Source organism: Bos taurus, chromosome 1, assembly GCF_002263795.3.
Source record: "Bos taurus isolate L1 Dominette 01449 registration number 42190680 breed Hereford chromosome 1, ARS-UCD2.0, whole genome shotgun sequence".
In the NCBI taxonomy this organism is placed as follows: Eukaryota; Metazoa; Chordata; class Mammalia; order Artiodactyla; family Bovidae; genus Bos; species Bos taurus.
The window spans coordinates 141567715-141590844 of record NC_037328.1 but is presented as its reverse complement, the minus strand read 5'-3'; the positions used below and the strand labels follow the sequence as shown (position 1 = coordinate 141590844).

The 23130-nt window shown below is 43.4% G+C and overlaps 1 protein-coding gene across 1 annotated transcript in view; it reads right to left on the bottom strand.

Annotated features, from left to right (window-relative positions):
• The window catches only part of FAM3B (FAM3 metabolism regulating signaling molecule B), a 67775-nt gene that overhangs the window by 28049 nt on the left and 16596 nt on the right, over positions 1-23130 (bottom strand). Inside the window, exon 3 of the mRNA XM_002685114.6 lies at positions 11748-11871. Within this exon, the coding sequence (XP_002685160.1) occupies positions 11748-11871 (124 nt within the window). The remainder of the gene's footprint in view (positions 1-11747; positions 11872-23130) is intronic.

The following is a 23130-nucleotide window of genomic DNA, read 5'->3' as shown; positions in this document are numbered from 1 at the left end:
GATGTGAGAGTTGGACCATAAAGAAAGCCGAGCACAAAAGAATTGATGCTTTTGAACTGTGGTGTTGGAGAAGACCCTTGAGAGTCCCTTGGACAGCAAGGAGATCTAACCAGTCCATCCTGAAAGAGATCAGTCCTGGGTGTTCATTGGAAGGACTGATGTTGAAGCTGAAACTCCCATACTTTGGCCACCTGATGCAAAGAGCTGCTCATTTGAAAAGTCCCTGATGCTAGGAAAGATTGAGGGTGGGAGAAGGGGACGACAGAGGATGAGATTATTGGATGGCATCACCGACTCAATGGACATGAGTTTGGGTAAACTCTGGGAGTTGGTGTTGGACAGGGAGGCCTGGTGTGCTGTGGTTCACGGGGTTGCAAAGAGTCGGACATCACTGAGCGACTGAACTGAAACTGAATATTCCATGGTGTATATGTACCACAACTTATTTGTCCATTCATCTGTCCATGGTCATCTAGGTGGCTTCCATGTTCTAGCTATTGTAAATAGTGCTTCAATGAACAATGGGATACAGGTCTCTTTTTCAATTTTGGTTTCCTCAGGGTATATGCCTAGGAGTGGGATTGCTGGGTCATATGGTGGTTTTATTCCTAGTTTTTAAAGGAATCTCCGTACCTTCTTCCATAGTGGCTGTATTAATTTACATTCCCACCAACAGTGCAAGAGCGTTCCCTTTTCTCTACACCCTCTCCAGCATTTATTGTTTGTAGATTTTTTGATGATGGCCATTCTGACTGGTGTGAGGTGATATCTCATTGTAGTTCTGACTTGCATTTCTCTAATAATGAGTGATGTTGAACATCTTTTCATGTGTTTGTTAGCCATCTGTATGTCTTCTTTGGAGAAATGTCTGTTTAGGTATTTTTCCCACTTTTTGATTGGGTTGTTTGTGTTTCTGGTATTGAGTTGTATGAGCTGCTTGTGTATTTTGGAAATTAATCCTTTGTTAGTTGTTTCATTTGCTATTATTTTCTGCCATTCTGAGGGTTGTCTTTTCACCTTGCTTATAGTTTCCTTTGTTGCACAAAAGCTTTTAAGTTTAATCAGGTCCCACTTGTTTACTTTGTTTTTATTTCCATTACTTTAGGAGGTGTGTCATCGAGGATCCTGCTTTGATATATGACATCGAGTGTTCTTCCTATGTTTTCCTCTAAGAGTTTTATAGTTTCTGGTCTAACATTTAGGCTTTAATCCATTTTGAGTTTATCTTTGTGTATGGTTTTAGGAAGTGTTCTAATTTCATTCTTTTACATGGAGCTGTCCAGTTTTTCCAGTACCATTTATTGAAGAGGCTATCTTTGCCCCATTGTATATTCTTGCCCCCTTTGTAAAAAAATAAGGTACCCACAGGTGCATGAATTTATTTCTGGGCTTTCTGTCTTGTTCCATTTGTCTATAGTTCTGTTTTTGTGCCAGTACCATACTATCTTGATGACTGTAGCTTTGTAGTATAATCTGAAGTCAGGAAGGATGATTCCTCCAGCTCCATTCTTCTTTCTCAAGAAGACTGCTTTGGCTATTCAGGGTCTTTTGTGTTTCCCTATGAATTGTGAATTTTTTTGTTCTAACTCTGTGAAAAATACTATTGGTAATTTGACAGGGATCAGATTGAATCTGTAGATTGCATTTGGTAGTACAGTCATTTTCACAATATTGATTCTTCCTACCCAGGAACATGGAATATCTCTCTCCATCTGTTTATGTCATCTTTGATTTCTTTCATTAGTGTCTTATAAATTTCTGTGTACAGTTCTTTTGTCTCCTTAAGTAAGTTTATTCCTAGATATTTAATTTTTTTTTGTTGCAATGGTGAATGGGATTGATTCCTTAATTTCTCTTTCTGATTTTTTATTGTTAATATATAGAAATGCAAGTGATTTCTGTGTATTGATTTTGTATCCTGCTACTTTGCTAAATTCACTGATTAGCTCTAGCAATTTTCTGATACTATCTTTAAGGTTTTCTATGTACAGTTTGATGTCATCTGGAAACAGTGAGAGTTTTACTTCTTCTTTTCCAATCTAGACTCCTTTTATTTCCTTTTCTTCTCTGATTGTTATAGCTAGGACTTTCACAACTATGTTGAATAATAGTGGTGAAAGTGAACATCCTTGTTTTGTTTTCGATCTTAGGGAGAATGCTTTCAGTTTTTCACCATTGAAAATAATATTTGCTGTAGGTTTATCATATATGGCCTTTACTATGTTGAGGTAGGTTCCTTCTATGCCCATTTTTTGAAGAGTTTTAATCATAAATGGGTGCTGAATTTTGTCAAAGGCTTTTTCTACATCTATTGAGATTATCATATGATTTTTATCTTTCGATTAGTTAATATGGTGTATCACACTGATTGATTTGCATATATTGAAGAATCCTTGCATTCCTGGACTAAACCCAACTTGATCATGGTGTATGAGCTTTTTGATGTATTGCTGAATTCTGTTTGTTAAAATTTTTCTGAGGATTTTTGCATCTATGTTCATCAGTGATATTGGCCTGTAGTTTTCTTTTTCTGTGTTGTCTTTGTCTGATTTTGGTATCAGGGTGATGGTGGCCTCGTAGAATGAGTTTGGAAGTGTCCCTTCCTCTGCCATTTTTTGAAAGACTTTTAGAAGGATAGGCATTAGCTCTTCTCTAAATGTTTGACAGAATTCTCCTGTGAAGCCATCTGGTCCTGGGCATTTGTTTTTGGGGGAATTTTTGATCACAGCTTCAATTTCAATGCTTATAATTGAGTTATTCATAATTTCTATCTCTTCCTGGTTCAGTCTTGGAAGATTCAACTTTTCTAAGAATCTGTCCATTTCTTTCAGGTTATCCTTTTTATTGCCATATAGTTGTTTATAATAGTCTCTAATAATCCTTTGTATTTCTGCATTGTCTGTTGTGACCTCTCCTTTTTCATTTCTAATTTTGTTGATCTGACTGTTCTCTCTTTTTTTCTTGATGAGTCTAGCTAAAAGTTTGTCAATTTTGTTTATCTTCCCAAAGAACCAGCTTTCAGTTTTATTAATCTTTACTACTGTTTCTTTCTTTTGTTTTTCATTTATTTCCGCTGGAGTTTTTGATTTCTTTCCTTCTACTAATTTTGGTGTGTTTTTTTTTATTGTTGTTGTTCTTCTTTTTCCAGTTGTTTTAGGTGTAAAGTTAGGTTGTCTATTTGGTGCTTTTCTTGTTTCTTGAGGTAGGACTGTATTGCTATAAACTTCCCTTTTAGAACTGCTTTTGCTGCATCCCATAGGTTTTGAGCTGTCGTGTTTTCATTGTCATTTGTTTCTAGAAAATTTTTGATTTCCCTTTTGATTTCTTCAGTAACCTGTTGGTAATTTAGAGACATGTTGTTTAATCTCCATGTGTTTGTGTGTCTTACAGCTTTTTTCTTGTAATTGATAATTAGTCTCATAGCATTGTGGTCAGAGAAGATGCTTGAAACGATTTCAATTTTTTAAAATTTACTGCGGTTTGGTTTGTGACCCAAGATGTAGTCTATCCTGGAGAATATTCCATGTGCACTTGAGAAGAAGGTGTATTCTTCTGCATTTGGATGGAATGTCCTGAAGATATCAATGAGATCCATCTCATCATATGTGTCATTTAACACTTGTGTTTCCTTATTAATTTTCTGTTTTGATGATCTGTCCATTCACGTGAGTGGGGTGTTAAAGTTTACTATTGTTATGTTATTGTCAATTTCTCCTTTTATGTCTGTTAGTGTTTGTCTTATGTATTGAGGTACTCCTATGTTGGGTGCATAAATATTTACAATTGTTATGTTTTCCTCTTGGATTGATCCCTTGATCATTATGTAGTGTTCTTTCTTATCTCTTGTAATCTTTATTTTAAGGTCTGATATGAAGATTGCTATTCCAGCTTTCTTTTGCTTCCCATTTGCATGGAATATATTTTCCCATCCTTTCACTTTCAGTCTATAAGTGCTTTTTAGGTCTGAAGTGGGTTTCTTGTAGACAGCATATATATGAGTTTTGTTTTTGTATCCATTCAGCCAGTCTGTGTCTTTTGGTTAGAACATTTAATCCATTTACATTTAAAGTAATTATTGATATATTTGTTCCTATTGCCATTTTCTTAATTGTTTGCAGTTGATTTTGTAGATTTTTTTTTTTTTTCTTCTCTTGTACTTCTTGACTATAAAAGCCATTTTAACATTTGTTGTAAAGCTGGTTTGGTGGTACTGAGTTCTCTTAACCTTTGCTTGTCTGAAAAGCTTTTTATTTCTCCATCAATTTTGAATGAGATCCTAGACAGGTACAGTAGTCTTGGTTGTAGATTTTTCCCTTTCAGTACTTTAACTATATCCTGCCATTCCCTTCTGGTCTGCAGAGTTGCTGCTGAAAGATCAACTGTTAAGCATATGGGGTTTCCCTTGTATGTTACTTGTGGCTTCTCCCTTGTTGCTTTTAATACTCTTTCTTTGTGTTTAGTCTTTGTTAGTTTGATTAGTATGTGTCTTGGCGTGTTTCTCCTTGGGTTTATCCTGTATGGGACTCTTTGTGCCTCTTGGACTTGGTTGACTACTTCCTTTTCCATGTTGGGGAAATTTTCAACTATAATCTCTTAAAAAATTTTATCATACTCTTTCTTTTTCTCTTCTTCTTCTGGGATCTGTATAATTTGAATGTTGGTGCATTTGATATTGTCCCAGAGGTCTCTGAGACTATCCTCCATTCTTTTCATTCTTTTTACTTTATTTTTCTCTTCAGAAATTATTTCCACCATTTTATCTTCCAGCTCACTGATTCATTCTTTTGCCTCAGATGTTCTGCTATTGATTCCTTCTAGAGTATTTTTAGTTTCAGTAATTGTGTTGTTTGTCTCTGTATATTTATTCTTTAATTCTTCTAGGTCTTTGTTAATTGGTTCTTACATTTTCTCCATTTTGTTTTCAAGGGTTTTGATCATTTTTTACTATCATTACTCTCAATTATTTTTCAGGTAGTTTGCTTATTTCCTCTTCATTTACTTGTACTTCTGTGTTTCTAGTTTTTTTCCTTCATTTGTGTAGCATTTCTCTGCCTTTTCATTATTTTTTTTTAAACTTACTATGTTTGAGGTCTCCTTTTCCCAAAAGACTCTTGATGAAAGTTAAAGAGGAGAGTGAAAAAGTTGGCTTAAAGCTCAACATTCAGAAAACGAAGATCATGGCTTCTGGTCCCATCACTTCATAGCAGATAGATGGGGAAACAGTGGAAACAGTTTCAGACTTTATTTTCTTGGGCTCCAACATCACTGCAGATGGTGATTGCAGCCATGAAATTAAAAGATGCTTACTCCTTGGAAGGAAAGTTATGACCAACTTACATAGCATATTGAAAAGCAGAGATATTACTTTGCCAACAAAGGTCCATCTAGTCAAGGCTATGGTTTTTCCAGTGGTCATGTATGGATGTGAGAGTTGGACTGTAAAGAAAGCTGAGCACCAAAGAATTGATGCTTTTGAACTGTGGTGTTGGAGAAGACTCTTGAGAGTCCCTTGGACTGCAAGGAGATCCAACCAGTCCATACTAAAGGAGATCAGTCCTGGGTGTTCATTGCAAGGACTGATGTTGAAGCTGAAACTCCAATACTTTGGCCACTTCATGCAAAGAGCTGACTCAGTGGAAAAGACCCTGATGCTGGGAGGGGTTGGGGGCAGGAGGAGAAGGGGACGACAGAGGATAAGATGGCTGGATGGCATCACTGACTCGATGGACGTGAGTTTGAGTGAACTCCGGGAGTTGGTGATGGACAGGGAGGCCTGGGGTGCTGCAATTCATGGGGTCTCAAAGAGTCGGTCAGACACGACTGAGAGACTGAACTGAACTTTCCCAGGCTTCAAGGTTGAAGTCTTTCTTCCTTTTGGTTTCTGCCCTCTAAGGTTGGTCCAGTGGTTTGTGTAAGCTTCTTTTCGGGTGAGATTTGTGCTGAGTTTTTGTTTGTTTTTCCTCTGATGGTCAAGGTTGAGTTAGGTGGTAATCCTGTCTGTTGATGATTGGGTTTGCATTTTTGTTTTGTTTTGTTTAGATGAGGCATCCTGCACAGGGTGCTACTGGTGGTTGGGTGATGCCAGGTCTTGTATTCAACTGGTTTCCTTTATGTGAGTTCTCAGTATTTGATACTCCCTAGAGTTAGTTCCGGAGAAGGCAATGGCACCCCACTCCAGTACTCTTGCCTGGAAAATCCCATGGATGGAGGAGCCTGGTAGGCTACAGTCCATGGGGTCGCTAAGAGTCAGAGACGATTGAGTGACTTCACTTTCACTTTTCACTTTCATGCATTGGAGAAGGAAATGGCAACCCACTCCAGTGTTCTTGCCTGGAGAATCCCAGGGACGGCGGAGCCTGGTGGGCTGCCGTCTATGGGGTCGCACAGAGTTGGACACGACTGAATCGACTTAGCAGCAGCAGCAGAGTTAGTTTTCTGGTAGTCTAGGGTCTTGGAGTCAGTGCTCCCACTCCAAAGGCTCAGGGCTTGATCTCTTTTCAGGAACGAAGATTTCACAAGTGGTTTGTTATGGCATTAAGTGAGATTAAAACAAATATCCAAAAATGAGAAACCAAAGATGAACTGCAGACAAATGGCAGTTAGAAAACTGGCAAATGAGAATTAAAAAAATGAAATATACACATATACATATACACCCATGAGCAAAGAGAAAACAGTCCAACAAAAATAAAGTACAGTAGATTGACCCAGCGAACAAAGAAATCAAAAATTATATTTACCAGTTATAAGAACAAAGCTAACTAAAGCACAAACTGGAAAACAAAACTAAAACAAGGTGCCAAGGGGGAAATAAAGCAATGAAAACAAAAGTAACAAATATGTTGAGAGGAAAGGAAAGAAATAAAAGAAAGAATAGACATGCAAGGTTAAATCGAGGTAGATGAAGAAGATTTATATATATTAAAGATTAATTTAAAGGGGAAAAGAACAGTAAGAAAGCCAAACAAAGGTATAAATGTAGAAAAAATAATAACAGGTTTAAAAAATTTTAAATTTAAAAAAGAGAAAATAAAAATGAAATTAAAAAAAAAAAAAGGAAAACTCCACAGAACTGCAAAAGCCCAACATAGAGGCAGAGGTTTATAACAACAATAGAAAATGTGGCTGAGGAAAAAAAAAAAAATGCTCAAAAGCTTAATTAGATTTCATAGTGCTGATAAAATCGTCAACTCCAACAGAGAGGGGATAAAAGGGGGAAAAAATCCAAAAAATCTACAGAACAAGTGAAAACATAAGAATAATAAACCTTTTTCTTGAGTCACTGCTGTCAGAGTCCTTTCCTTGGCTTGGAGTCACAGTCCACCTCACCTCCCTAGAATGCCCTCCAACACTGTGCTGATCTCTGTACCTGCTGTGGGGGCAGCTCAGATTCTAATCTGGTCCTTCTCCTGTGTGTTCTTGCCTCCAATGTCCACAGCTATCAGAACTAGTGCGTTTTCTTCTGTGGGAGCTCTCAGTGCCCTTTTGTATATTTCATAGACAGAGTCTGCCTAGTCGATTGTGTGGATTTTGTCTGCAGCTTGTACAGCTGGTGGGAAGGTTTTGGGTCTTCCTTAGCCACACTGCCCCTGGGTTTCAATTGTGGTTTTATTTCCACCTCTGTATGTGGGTCATCCACTGAAGTTTGCTCCTGAGTCTTCCCTGGAGGACTTGGGTTTACCCCTGTGAGGGCCAGGTATGGAGGTCGTGAAGCTGCCTGGGTTTCAGGGGTTCTGGCAGCACCAGGTAACTCAGGGGAGTTGGCAGCTAGGGCAGCAGGAAACACAGTGCTCTAGAAGGGTATGGCAACCAGTATTGGTCAATACATTCCAGTATTCTTGCCTGGAGAACCCCCTCCCTGACAGACAAGCCTGGCAGGCCGCAGTCTACAGGGTCACAAAGAGTCAGATGTGAGCAAAGCGACCCTGCGCACATGGATGAAAGACTTTTTTTTTGCCTGTGGCAGCTCTGCCCCAGTGAGAGTTGAACATGAAGGCAGTGCAGCTGCTTGGCTTGAGGCGACCCTGGCGGCACCAAGTGTGCAGGGACACAGACTGCCTCCACCGCAGGAGTTATGGCTCTATCAGAGTCTTTTTTCGAGCCTCTTGTAGCTGGCGATCAGAAGGCCTCTTTGGCCAGTGTTTCTCCATAACTCTGCCCATTCAGACACTTAGAGGGCTCCCTTCCCTGAGGTCCTTCTCTGTTGTTTGGTGCATCAGGCACACAGAGGGGGCCCCTCTGACTGGGGTCCTACTCTGTAAATCAGCGCATCAGGCACTTAAAGGAGCACCCCGAGTGGGGTCCTGCTCTGTAGTTCAGTGCATCAGGCGTTTGACAGGCCAGCCTCTCTATTGTTCAGCTGCCAGTGCTGGCATGTGGGGAGAGAGAGCCTATGGTGATGGCCCCACCCACTACATGTGACTCAGCAGTTTCGCCTTGCTCCTATGGCTGCCCAGTGGAGCAGTGGAAAAGGAATCTTTTCTCCACAATCTCTTACCTCACATCCCCTCAATCCACCTCTCCATAGTCATCAGCAGCCCTCCCCCTGGGATTGCTCCACAATCCCTAAACTTCAGCTCCTAGCCGCTGTGTCTTCCAGAGGACCTGTGTCCCTGTCCGGGGTATGTATGGCTGTGGCAAGGACTGTCTGATTCTCATTTCATTTAGGCTGCCACAGATCAGCTTTTTCACTCTCAGCCCTAAATGTCTCTCCTCTGCCTCAGACAACTAACCCGATGTGGGGATTGGACCCCTGCTTCAGTCCCCCACCCGCCGAGGTCCAGTCCTACTAACACTCCAGTTTTTCCCCGTAGTTCCTTCATGCTACTGAGTTTTGCATGGTTTTATATATTCTTTTCCACTGGTCAGGTACTCCTGTTGGCTCTCAGCTGGTGTTCCACATGCACTTCTGTGTCTGAAGGTGTATTCCTGATGTATCTGTGGAGAGAGATGTACTCCACGTCCACCTACTCCTCTGCCAACTTGTTCTCTCCATACCAGTGGTTCTTAATGGGGTGGGGAGTAGGATTATGCCACCCTGGGGACATGTGACAATATCTGGGATGAGTGCTGTTGTCATAGCCAGAGGGAGGGGGGAAGGCTCTATGGCATCCAGTGGGTGGAGGCCTGGGGAATTGCCAAGCCTGCAATGCCCAGTGAGGCCCCCACCACACAGAACCAGCAGGCCCTTGTGGCCATGGGGTTGAGGTGGCGAACCCTGAACTGTGATGTCAGCTTCTTGGGCAGGAGCCACATGTTCCATGTCAGGGTCCCTCCACTGAGTGCCTCAGGGGGTTCATTGGTGGATGAACGTTTGTCAATAAACTGTCTGGCAGAGTGAATGGGGCTTGGAGAAGGGATGGACCCATAGAGGGGCTATTTCTACCCAACTCATAAATACTGAACAAAGGATATGCCAGGACCAAGTAAGGCATGTGGAACTGAATCTGACCCCCTCTCTGAGCATGCTGCCCACTCCCTGGTGGATGAGGTGTGTGCAGAGACAAGTGACTGAGATGGAGGGAGGAAAATGCGAATGAGCCAAGTGCTCTAGGCAACAAGTAACTAACAAAGAAGGGAGGGTTGGCCTGGCTTTGGGGGAATTGGTGGGATGATTCCAAATGACCTCCTACTCAGGGTTAGGAGCACTCAGTTTCTTTTATCTGCAGTAATCACTTAATCACCCAAACCATCCTTAATTTGGGTGTTGTGGGTTACCCTGTGTTCCCTCAAAGTTCAAATGTTATACTAATCCTAAGAACCTCAGAATGTGACCTCATTTGGACACAGGACCTTTGAGGAGATGACTCATTTAAAACAAGTTCTTTAGAGTGACCCTAATCCAATATGAAACAGCCTCTTGATGAGGGTGAAAGAGGAGAGTGAAAAAGCTGGCTTAAAACTCAACATTCAAAAAACTAAGATCATGGAATCTGGTCCTATAACTTCATGGCAAATATAAGGGGACAATGTGGAAACAGTGACATATTTTATTTTCTTGAGCTCCAAAATCACTGTGGACGGTGACTGCAGCCATGAAATTAAAAGACACTTGACCCTTGGAAGAAAAGTTATGACAAACCTAGACAGTGTATTAAAAAGTAGAGACATCATTTTGCTGACAAAGGTCTGTCTAGTCCAAGCTATAGTTTTTCCAGCAATCATCATGTATGGATGTGAGATTTGGACCATAAGGAAGGAGGAGCATCGAAGAATTAATGCTTTCAAATTGTAGTGTGGGAGAAGACGCTTGAGAGTCCCCTGGACAGCAAGGAAATCAAACCAGGCAATCCTAAAGGAAATCAACCCTGAATATTCTTTGGAAGAACTGATGCTGAAACTGAAGCTCTAATACTTTAGCCACATCATGCAAAGAATCAACTCATTGGAGAAGACCCTGATGCCTGGAAAGATTGAAGGCAGGAGAAGGGGGTGGCAGAGGATGAGATAGTTGGATGGCATCACCGACTTAATGAACAGGAGTTTGAGCAAACTCCAGGAGATAGTGAAGAACAGGGATCCTGGTGTGCTGCAGTCCATGGGGTCACAACAAATTGAACATGACTTAGCAACTGAGCAACAACAACAATCCAATATGAACGGTGTCCTTTCAAAGAGGGGAATCTGGGACCAAGACACAAGGAGGGAAGGTGATGTGAAGACCCAGGGTGAAAATGGCATCTGCAAGTCAAGGGGAGAGCCTGAGACAGACATTCCCTAGCAGCCCCAGAAGGAACCAGCCCTGCCCACACCTTGATCTTGGCGTTTGGCTTCCAGAGTGTGAGAGAATGAATGTCTGTTGCCTAAGCTGCACTGTCTGTGTACTCTGTTATGCAGCTCTAGTCATGGAACACGCTGGGCTAGGAGTGTTCCAAGTGCCAGGGATTAGTGGGCTATTAAGGGTAAGGCAGTTGCAGGGAACCTGGACTGAGTTGAGCAAGGGGTGTGGGCTGCAGGGAGAGATGACACTGACTATTCAGGAGGGTGAGACTCAAAACCCAAATGCAAGGACAGCTATGTCCTGAGTTTTGGTGTTTCCCTGATTTTGAACAGCTAGAGTGCAAAATATATCCTGAAGTTTGTGCTGTGTGTGTGCAAGCGTGCTTACTCGCTTCAGTTATGTCTGACTCTGATGCTATGGACTGCAGCCTGCCAGGCTCCTCTGTCCATGGGATTCTCCAGGCAAGAATACTGGAGTGGGTTGCCATTTCCTTCTCCAGGGGATCTTCCTGACCTAGGCACTGAACTCCCACGTCTCTTACATCTTCTGCATTAACAGATGGGTTCTTTACCACTAGTGCCGCCTGGAAAGCCCTGAGTTTTGTGCTGACTGCTGTCAGATGGAAGCTCAACATGTGACACATAAAACCACGAGAGACAATCCATGTGTCCCCACCCCACCATGGGCACAGCAGGCTTTCTCAGCTCCCCTCGGATGCCCCTAGCCTCTGGCTGAAGTCCAAGACATGCCTTTCTCTCCTGGGACAGACTTGTTGCCTAGTCAGTTTCAGATTCTGCCTGCAAAGCGGGAGACCTGGGTTCGATCCCTGGGTTGAGAAGATCCCCTGGAGAAGGAAATGGCAACTCACTCCAGTATTCGTCCCTAGAGAATCCCATGGACAGAGGAGTCCATAGGGTCAGGAAGAGTCAGACACAACTGAGCGACTTTCATTTTCACTTTTCAGCCTCAGAGAAGGCAAACAACCACGCGGGGGAGCTAGGCTTTCTTTTCTTGCACTGATACTTACATCTCATCCTCAAAGCAGATCTTGGCGTATTTGTCCCTGCCACCCCCGCTGAGCAACCGGTAAGCGTAGGTGTCTTCAGGACACGGGGACCAGTGGTCACATTTTTGCCTTTTTGGGGTTGGGGCTGCAACAAACAAGAATGTAACAGTTAGCACCACACAGTACTGATCAGGAGAAACCACTGCTTGGCTATGAATGGCAGTTTGTCTGTCCCAGGACTTCGTACTGGCAAATCCCAGGAGTGGTAGAGGGCTTCTCAGGTGGCTCAGATGGTGAAGAATCCACCTACAACACCGAAGACCTCGGTTTAATTCCTGGGTTGGGAAGATCCCCCAGAGGAGGGAATGGCCTCCCATACCAGTAGTGGTAGAGGAAAACTGGGAAGATGTGAAGCTAACTGAACCTGCTTTTGTCTTCAAATACCAAATATGCAAAAGGAGGGGATGCTGAGTAGGTGGAACCATTTAAAAGGAGTTGGGAATCACTCTTAATCGTTAAGTATTATGGTGAACCAACCAGTAGCCTGTGGAACATCTGTCCAGCTTCTGAATTTACATACCTAAAACACACACACACACACACACACACACACACACACACACTCCTGACTACTGTTACTCCTGCCCCTAGGCCACAGGTGCAAGACCTTGTACCAAGGCCAGAAGGAGAGCCCAGAAACAAGGTCACCTCATCGTTGCCAAAAGCCACCCCTTAATCTTCATGAACAGGCTTCCTGACTCCATATTAGGCAAAAATGCCCTTTCCAGTGCTCACCCTAACCAATCAACTAATGCCACCCTTCCAGCACAAATTTTCTTTGTTTTGAGGCTATAAAAATTGGCTACTAATCCACGAAAGGGGTCAGCTCTCCTGGTCTGTCTGGAGGTATTAGCCTGCTAGCTCGCAGCACCCACATTATCTCTGCTCTTTGGTCTCTATAAACTCACTCCCTTCTGAGATGCTCTGTGTCTGGAAACTCTTTTCCAACCCACGTTCAGATTGCCTCCATAACACCACTCTGGCCCTGGCTGACCTCTCTCCTTTCCCTTAAGCTGGAGACACTGAGGTTTTCTGCCTGGGCTGCTATGTCAGTGGTGGCAGGCCCCAGAGATGTCTTGCCCAGCAATAGAGGGCAGCAGTTGGGGAGGATGGGGTCAGCCAGCCCTGGGCACTACCTGCATCTCCCACTACTGGGTGCCTCGTTGCCATCACTTGTGTCTCCCTCCTTTCACAGGTGCAGCTATCTGTCATCACCCACAGAACCCAGAGTCTTGTGCTGGGCTTAAATTGTAATCCTGAGTCTCCAGAAAAAAATGAAAATCAGAAAGTGCTCCCACTCCTCCAGTTTGAGTGGGGACATGCTGCCTTATGGATCCCTGCAGTGCTCTTCTGTTTCATCTACCTGGATGAAAGCTCGGCCGGCAGGGTGGCTGGGAGGCCCTGCTGTGGGAGTCAGGACTACCCGTGAGTGTTGTGATGGCCAAGCGCCATGGGGCTGAGCTGGACCAGGGCTGAGCTGCTTGGGGATCATGCGGATGCTGGTCCATGCCCAGTCCTGGTGCCCAGGAGGCCACAGAGTTCTTGGGGGGAGTGCACCCCAACATCGCACTTAGCTCTTCACACCTTTCTTCCCCTCACTGGCACTACCCCCATCACTAACCAAAGCTTCAACCCACCTCGCACCGTCCAGCTTGCCCTGTTTTATTTTCTTTTGCTTAGCGCTCATCACTGTTTAACACCCCATAGTTCCCTCTTTAAAAGCTTCTGCATGAGGACAGGATGTCATCTGTTTATTTTCACAGCACCCCCAGCACCTAGTGGGTGTGCAGCACAAGCAGCTGCTCCATCAACATGTTGAACAAATACGTAACGGAGCAGGACCCTATGGGGTCTTCCTGGGCCAGATCCCCACTCTCCCCCTGGCCCCACAGTCCTCTGCCTGCCTCTCGTCTGTAGAAGAGCTTAGTCTCCCAGGACTCCCCAGAGTCACAAAAGCCTGACTCAAGGATTAATGACTGAAGGTATGTGATTGTATAGTGACAAAAGTAGCAGTTGGGCCAGGAGAACTGGTAACAATTCAAACAGTAAATCAGCCATATGGCAGTGACAGAATCTTTAGTTCCTCCCTGAAGTCCACAGCAGGGCTAACAGTATCTCATGCACATCACTGAGTTGTTTTCCAGGTTCTAAAACCAGCACCAAAAGGAAGAGGTTAACTACCCAATGACTACTGTGTGTGTTTTAAGTTGCTTCAGTCGTGTCTGACTCTTTGTGACCCTATGGACTGCATCCCACCAGGCTTCTCTGTCCATGGGATTCTCCAGGCAAGAATACTGGAGTGGGCTGCCATGCCCTCCTCCAGGGGATCTTCCCTACCCAGGAATTGAACCCACATCTCTTACATCTTCTGCACTGGCAAGCAGGTTCTTTACCACTAGTGCCACTGGGAAGCCACCCGATGACCACTATTAGCATGTATATTCCAGACCTACTGGAGCCTCAGGAGTGATTACGTTAACCCCTGGTACCCTGTCCTGTCACCTCTCTATCAGCCAATCAGAGAACTGTGCACAAGTTGATCATGTACTCTAAGGCTCTTTCCCTCAGGTTGCCTTTAAAAATGCTTCCCTGAAACCCATCAGGAAGGTCTAGTCTTTTGAGCACTAGCTGCCTGGACTCCTTGCTTTGCACCTGGAATAAATGCTGTACTTTCCTGCAGTACAACCCAGTGTCAGCAGACTGGCTTTACTGCAAGAAGGTGAGCATATCAAGGTTTGGTTCGGTAACAAGTGAATGGACATCTGGCCCTTTGGTGAGGCAGAAACCTTTACTTACTTTGGCAGAAAACTCAGAGCCACTGAACCTGCTCCCCCACTACAAAGGGGATGAGCAACCTGGAGTCAGGGCTTTTTGTACATGCGCTACAGCAGCTCTGGTTTGCTTTTAGTAATAACAAAGGACCTTGGGATTTTATCTTTTTTAATCTAATTTCTGAAGAAAAAAATTGAAAGTAATAGAAAGGCAAAAAGAAGGGAAAAAGTCTTATGTATTATTCTAAGTAATCATCACTGTTTTCTCTTTTGGTATATTTTCTTCTGGACTTTTCTATGCCTGCAGAGGACATATGCAAAGTTGGAAAACATGGATTAACAATATATAAACAGTTTATCTATAACATATATGAACATATACGTTACCTCACTTACATTTTCATATATTATAATATACTAAATACATTTTTTCTTAATCTCCAGTTACCTAAATTTAAAGCAAGTTGTCCAACTATTAACATGCGAAAGTGCTATAAATACAGTATCTTCTCAATGTTTCTCAGTTTTGAACATGAAAGTGTATTTATTTTAGTTTTTTAAAAAATTAATGATAATGCTCATTACTTTGAATTCAGGGGTAGTTTACCTAAAAACACACTGAGCATAATATTTAAAAATGTAACTAACACGCTGCCTAAAGTCTGTTTCCAGACTCTGCTGATATCCTGAGTGTGTACAGTTGGTTCCTTATGATGATTCATCTTTATGATGAACTTATGATGGTTCATCTTTATGATGGTGTGAAAGAAATATGAATTCAGAGAAAACTATACTTTGAATTGTGAATTTCTATCCTTTCCCAGGGCTTCCCTGGTGGCTCAGTGGCAGAGAATCCGAATATTCATTGGAAGGACTATTGCTGAAGCTCCAGTACTTTGGCCACATGATGTGAAGAGCTGACTCACTGGAAAAGACCCTGATGCTGGGAAAGATTGAAGGCAGGAGGAGAAGGGGACGATAGAGGATGAGATGGTTAGATAGCACTGCCAACTCAATGGACATGAATTTGAGCAAACTCTGGGAGATAGTAAAGGACACAGGAACCTGGCATGCTGCAGTCCATGGGATCGCAGAAAGTGGACACGACTCAGTGACTGAACAACAACGATCCTTTCCCACCTAGTGCTGTGGGGTCCAGTGCCTTTGTAATGCTGGACAGTGGCAGTCACAGCTCCTCCCAGTCAACCGCATGATCACAAGGGTGAATAACCGGTATGTGGACAGCCATTCTGTTTTTTTTTGTTTTTAGCAAATTACAGGAGATAATCAACACAATTATAAACAGACTTTGTGATAGATGAATTTGCCCACCTGTAGGCTAATGTACATGTTCTGTGCCCAGTTAAGGTAAACTTGGCTAAGCTAGGATGTTCAGGTGTATTAAATACATTTTTGACCTGTGATATTTTCAACTTATGATAGGTTTATTGGGATGCAACTCTATTGTAAAGTCAAGGAAGCGGGACTTCCCTGGTGGTCCAGTGGTTAAGAATCAGCCTGCCAATGTAGGGGACTCGGATTTGATCCCTCGTCCAGGAAGATCCTACATTCACGGAGTAACTAAGCCTGTAGCCACAACTACTGAACCCACAAGCCACAGTTACTGAAGCTTGCATGTCTAGAGCCTGTGCTCCACAAGGAGAGCAGTCACTGCAATAAGAGGCCCCCACTTGCTGCAACTGGAGAAAGCTCACGAGCAGCAATGAAGACCCAGCACAGCCCTCAAAAAAGGTAAGCCAAGGAGGCTCTGTACTGTCTAGAGAGAACACTCCTAAAGTGGGATCCACACTCATCCTGCCTGCCACCTGTATTTCTCTTCCCAAGGACACAGACTTGCTCAGTGGACCCTGCTCTTCTTGGCAGGACTTCTTTGAGATTCCTCTTCCCCCTGCTCTTGGAGAAAGGCAACATTTCCAGGCCCTCTGCCATCATCACCATGCTGGTAGGTGCCCTGGCTACATAACCCTCTTGTCCTCACCGAGTTCTGGACGTGCAGACAGCTGTGGTGTGACCAGCAAGATGGAAGGTCTAATATGGCCCAGCCCCAGTGTTGCTTAAAATATCCCAAGGTCATGGGGACACTGTACCTCCTGACCCCCAGTGGAAGTGGTAGTTTGGAGACAGAATGAGAGCAGATTAGTATGGGAGGCAGGGCGTGGAACCGGAAATGGTATTTTACTCTATTTTTAAGCCAGCTGGAAAAAGAGAAGCAAACAGGGCCTGGTAACATCACAAATAAGTGGGACAAATATTCCCACAGGGTGAAAGAGGCAGCCTGTCTTCCGGAACCTGGGCAAAGCATCACCCATGCTGCTTCTGAGGGTCCATGGTTATCAACAACGTCCTGGGTGTAACCAACCATGTTCCCAGCCATTAACCCTGTGCTAGCTATCTCCTGAGCAGGCCTGCTCCGTAAGTGATTCCATGACACAGCCCAGAAAGCAGAGAGAAGTTAAACTCAGGTGAGGAATTCAACTTCTGAGTAACAGGGAAGGAGAAGGCCATAAGGCAAGAGAGCCCGTTTTGCAAAAATGTTGGGAAGATTTAAAAAATAGCCTGTCTTTTTATGATTCAGCTAAGGGCTGTGCCTGCAAACATATCAAATGCAGTTTTATGTATTTAATATGATTTCAGTAAGATTCAAATACATTTTTATGTTGAGAAAATAGCAGTGAGTGGTTTCCTTTTTATGGAAGAATAGTTCATAGTTGATTTACAATGTTGTTAGTTTGAGGTGTGTGGCAAAGTGCTTCAGTCATATATACATATATATATATGTATGTACACACACACATATATATATATGCATATTTGCTGTTCAGTTGCTAAGCCATATTGGACTCTTTGTGACCCCATGAACTACAGTATGCCTGTATACATATACATTATAATAATTAATATATATTATATACATTATATATTAATATATTATATAACATATTAATGCATATTAATACATAGTATATATTAATATATGTATCTATTAATATATACTTCTACCAGTGGAGCCTTATATATAGTAATATTAATATACTTTATTATACTTTATTAAAGTATAATACTATATTAAAGTATATTATATTAGTATAGTATATTAAATTATATATAGTATATTAAGTATATTATATTATATATATTAAATACATGTTAAATATATCAAATGTATTATATATACTATATATAGTATATTCAATGATAGTATATTCAATATATTAAAGTATTAATATACTTTATTAATATATTAATGTTATAGTTTATGTATTATATATAATGTTTTATATATAATATATACATTATATATTATATATAATATGTATTATATATACATATTTATGGGCTTCCTTGGTGGCCCAGATGGTAAAGAATCTGCCTGTAGTATGGGAGGCCTGAGTTTGATCCCTGGGTTGGGAAGATCCCTTGGAGAAGGAAATGGCAACCCACTCCAGAATTTTCACCTGGAGAATCCCTTGGACAGAGGAGCCTGGTGGGCTATAGTCCATGGGGTCATAAACAGTGCCTAACACTTTCACTTTCATACATATATATTTTTTATATATATATATATATATATATATATATATATATAAAGTTTATTTCTCCTAGAAATAAGCTGTGACACTGAAGTAGCGGGTAGTCACTCCTCACCCTTCTTTTCTGGGTTCTAGCAGCAACAGGCCCTTGAGCCCCAGGTCTGGCCTCTGCGTGCCCCTGCATGACAGGTGCCCGAGGCAGGAGCAGCAGGCTGCCAGCTGAGAGCAGGAAGGAAAGCGGGAGCTGGCAGTTCTCTGAGAAGCACAGCTGCATGACGGCCTAGCGTGCTTGGGCACCAGGGAGTTGGGGTTCCTCCCTCAACTGGCCCTTGTTCCTCCTCCTGCCTGTCAGAAAGAAAAATAAGGTCAGCCCTCCCTCCTCTCTCTGTGGATTCCACATCTTGGACTCAACCAACCAGGAACTGAAAAGATTTTTAAAAATTTCTGAAAGACCCGAAAAGCAAAACTTGAATTTGCGTCTGGCAGGCAATGCTTTACATAGCATTTACATCGTATTTACAACTATTGACATATCATTTACATTGTACTAGGCATTGTATGTAACCTAGTTATGATTTAAAGTATGTAGGAGGGTTGTTAAGACAGCAAATGCTCAGAGTTCTCATCACAATTTTTTTTCTATTTCTTTAACTTTGTGTTTATATGAGATGGTGGATATTTACTAACTTGTGCAAACCATCGCATGATGTATGTAAGTCTAGTCATCATGCTGCACACCTTAAACTTATACTTGGTTGTTTAGTCGCTCAGTCGTGTCCGACTGTTTGTGACCCCATGGACTGTAGCCCGCTAGGCTCCTCTGTCCATGGGATTATCCAGGCAAGGATACTGGAGTCGGTTGCCATGCCCTCCTCCAGGGGATCTGCCTGACCCAGGGACTGAACCCATGTCTCTTGCATTGCCAGGTGGATTTGTTACTACTGACCACCAGAGAAGCCTCCAAACATATCCAGTGCTGTATATCAATTATGGGATCCCTGGTAGCTCAGCTGGTAAAGAATCCGCCTGTATATCAATTATATCGCAATAAAATTGAAAGAAAAAGAGATGAAGTATAAAGGAGGATGTGGGTGGGTAACATGCAGAAATTGTGCCATTTTATATAAGGCACCTGAGCATCTGTGCACTTTGGCATCTGCAGAGGTCCTGGAATCAATCTCCCACAGATAAGGGGGATGACTGTAGTTGTCTAAATTGGGCTTGACGTTCCAAAGGTCATTGGAAGCCTGAGAAATGCTCATCACAGCGGCAACTTGCTGCTTTGTGCCTGTCCCACTGGGAAACTTGGGAAGCTGGGAACTGCGCCTGTTGCTGAGGATGGCGGGAGACAGGAGCCAGTTCTGGAAAACTGTCAGGCTCGACTGAGTCACCTGAACTGACAGGTGCGGTGTGGTTCCACTCCTGGGTATGTAAATACCAAGAAAAGTTTCAGCCATGTCCACGAGGAGACCTGTGGGATGTCTGCTACACAGCATCTGTGTGGTGACAAGCTGGAGGCAATGGGGAGCTGGCCCCCACTCCCAAGAGAAAGAGGAGGAAAATGCGAAGACTCAAGCCCCAGGCACCATGCAGCCTGAGCAGCCTCAGAGGAGAGGCACCCACAGCCAGATAGGGCCTCAGGCATGGCGCTGAGCGACACCAAGAACCAGGTCCTTGAAGCACCGAAATGCACGCCTGCAAAACAGGACAAGCTGGCATGCAAGTAGGTGTTCATCAGAAGGGTGTCATTAGATGCATCAGAGGCCTGGGGGACACTGGGTGATGTCGGAGAGGGAAGTGGGGATAAAGGGAGAAATAAATAAAATGAGAGAGCAAGGAGGAGATGCATTAGAGGCCTGGGGGATGCTGGGTGATGTCAGAGAGGGAAGTGGGAATAAAGGGAGAAATAAATAAAATGAGAGAGCAAGGAGGAAAGTGGGGGAAAGGATGGATTAGGAGATTAGGATTGACATATATACACTACTGTGTATAAGATACACATTAATAATGTATATATAAAATAGCTGAGAAAAAAGAAGCTGAAGGCAAAGGAGAAAAATATACCCACCTGAATGCAGAGTTCCAAAGAAGAGCAAGGAAAGATAAGAAAGCCTCCTTCAGTGATTGATGCAAAGAAATAGAAGAAAACAATAGAATGGGAAAGACTAGAGATCTCTTGAAGAAAATTAGAGATACCACGGGAACATTTCGTGCAAAGATGGGCTCAATAAAGGACAGAAATCATATGGACCTGACAGAAGCAGAAGATATTAAGAAGAGGTGGCAAGAATACACAGAAGAACTGTATAAAAAAGATCTTCACGACCCAGATAACCATGATGGTGTGCTCACACAACTGGAGCCAGACATCCTAGAATGTAAAGTCAAGTGGGCCTTAGGAACCATCACTACGAACAAAGCTAGTGGAAGTGATGGAATTCCAGCTGAGCTGTTTCAGGTCCTAAAAGATGATGCTGTTAAAGTGCTGCACTCAACGTGCCAGCAAATTTGGAAAACTCAGCAGTGGCCACAGGACTGGAAAAGGTCAGTTTTCATTCCAATCCCAAAGAATGTTCAAACTACCGCACAACTGCACTCATCTCACACACTAGCAAAGTAATGCTCAAAATTCTCCAAGCCAGGCTTCAACAGTATGTGAACTGTGAACTTCCCGATGTTCAAGATGGGTTTAGAAAAGGCAGAGGAACCAGAGATCAAATTGCCAACATCTGTTGGATCATTGAAAAAGCAAGAGAGTTCCAGAAAAACATCTACTTCTGTTTTATTGACTATGCCAAAGCCTTTGACTGTATGCTGCTACTGCTGCTAAGTCGCTTCAGTCATGTCCGACTCTGTGCGACCCCATAGATGGCAGCACACCAGGCTCCCCCGTCCCTGGGATTCTCCAGGCAAGAACACTGGAGTGGGTTGCCATTTCCTTCTCCAACGCATGAAAGTGAAAGTGAAGTCGCTCAGTCGTGTCCAACTCTTAGTGACCCCATGGACTGCAGCCTACCAGGCTCCTCCGTCCATGGGATTTTCCAGGCAAGAGTACTGGAGTGGGGTGCCATTGCCTTCTCCGACTGTATGGATCACCACAAACTGTGGAAAATTCTTAAAGAGATGGGAATACCAGACCATCTTTCCTGCCTCTTGAGAAATCTGTATGCAGGTCAGGAAGCAACAGTTAGAACAGGACATGGAACAACAGACTGATTCCAATTTGGGAAAGGAGTGCCTCAAAGCTATATATTGTTACCCTGCTTATTTAACTTACACGCAGAGTACATCATGTGAAATGCCGGGCTGGATGAAGCACAAGCTGGAATCAAGATTTCTGGGAGAAATATCAATAACCTCAGATATGCAGATGACACCACCCTTATGGCAGAAAGCAAAGAAGAACGAAAGAGCCTCTTGATGAAAGTGAAAGAGGAGAGTGAAAAAGCTGGCTTAAGACTCAGCATTCAAAAATCAAAGATCATGATAGCCAGTCCCATCACTTCATGGCAAATAGATGGGGAAACAATGGAAGCAGTGAAAGACTTTATTTTGGGGGGCTCGAAAATAAAAAATCATTGCAGATGGTGACTGCAGGCATGAAATTGAAAGACATTTGCTCCTTGGAAGAAAAGCTATGACCAATCTAGACAGCTTATTAAAAAGTAGAGGCATTACTTTGCTGATAAAGGTCCGTCTAGTCAAAGTTATAGTTTTTCCAGTAGTCACATATGGATGTGAGAGTTTGACTATAAAGAAAGCTGAGTGCTGAAGTATTGATGCTTTTGAACTGTGGTGTTGGAAAAGACTCTTGAGAGTCCCTTGGACTGCAAGGAGATCAAATCAGTCAATCCTCAAGGAAATCAGTCCTGAATATTCACTGGAAGGCTGACGCTGAAGCTGAAACTCCAGTCCTTTGGCCACCTGATGTGAAGAACTGACTCATTGGAAAAGACCCTGATGCTGGGAAAGACTGAAGGCAGGAGGAGAAGGGGATGACAGAGGATGAGATTGGATGGCATCACCAACTCAATGGACATGGGTTTGAGCAATCTCTGGGAGTTGGTGATGGACAGAGAAGCCTGGCATGCTACAGTCCATGGGGTCGCAAAGAGTCGGACAGGACTGAGGGACTGAGCACAAACACATGTATGAGATAGATAATTAGTAAGAACCAACTGTAGAGCACAGGGAACTCTACTCAGTATAATTCAAGGAAGGGATATATGTATATATGTGGCTGATTCACTTTGCCGTACAGCAGAAACTAAGGCTACACTGTATTTTTTCCCAATAAAAAATTTTTTTAAATTAATTAGTTAATTAAGTGAGGGCAGCCTGGTCCATGGCAGGTCACCTCTACTCCTAGTCCAGAGGTTCTGACCACTGAAGATGGCTGTCCTCTTGCTCTCTGTCCCTCCCTGGCTCCACCAGTGCTTGCCTCACATCCATCCACTCACCTGCCTGACCTTCCTTCCTACGACACTTGTCCCAGGCCCACCTAGTGACAGTTCTTATTAAAGGGGCAGTGAGGGGCCTGCCTCTCTGCTGGCTTCCCTGGTAACCGAAGAGCCCACCTGGTTCAGTGTCCCCTGTAACTGATAACCTCCCCCTTCCCCCGGGAGCAAAACCTGCCACCAGGACCTGCTCCCTTGGCAGCACAGTGAGTGTGGGTGTCACCCCAGGACCCTGATTCCAATGTGTAAGCCCCCCATCCATTAAACCAATGATGTCTGTGTTGCTGACTCTGGGTGCTTTCTTGGGTCTTGAAACTGGGCAAGTGCAGGGCTTGTAGGCCTGCTGGGGGACAGCCTGACAGGGAGGAAAGGAAGGAGTGGGTCAAGGAAGAGAGACGTGGGAAGCCTTACCCCTCAGGGGGAGGGAGACTGTGTGTTTGTCCTGTCGTGGAGGCGAGCACAGAACCTTCCACAAAGTCCTAATCTCCCCGTGAAATATGAGAAGGGGGATGCAAGGGTTAATAGTCAGTTACCTGTCGCTCTGGGTAAGCCATGAGAAGAACAG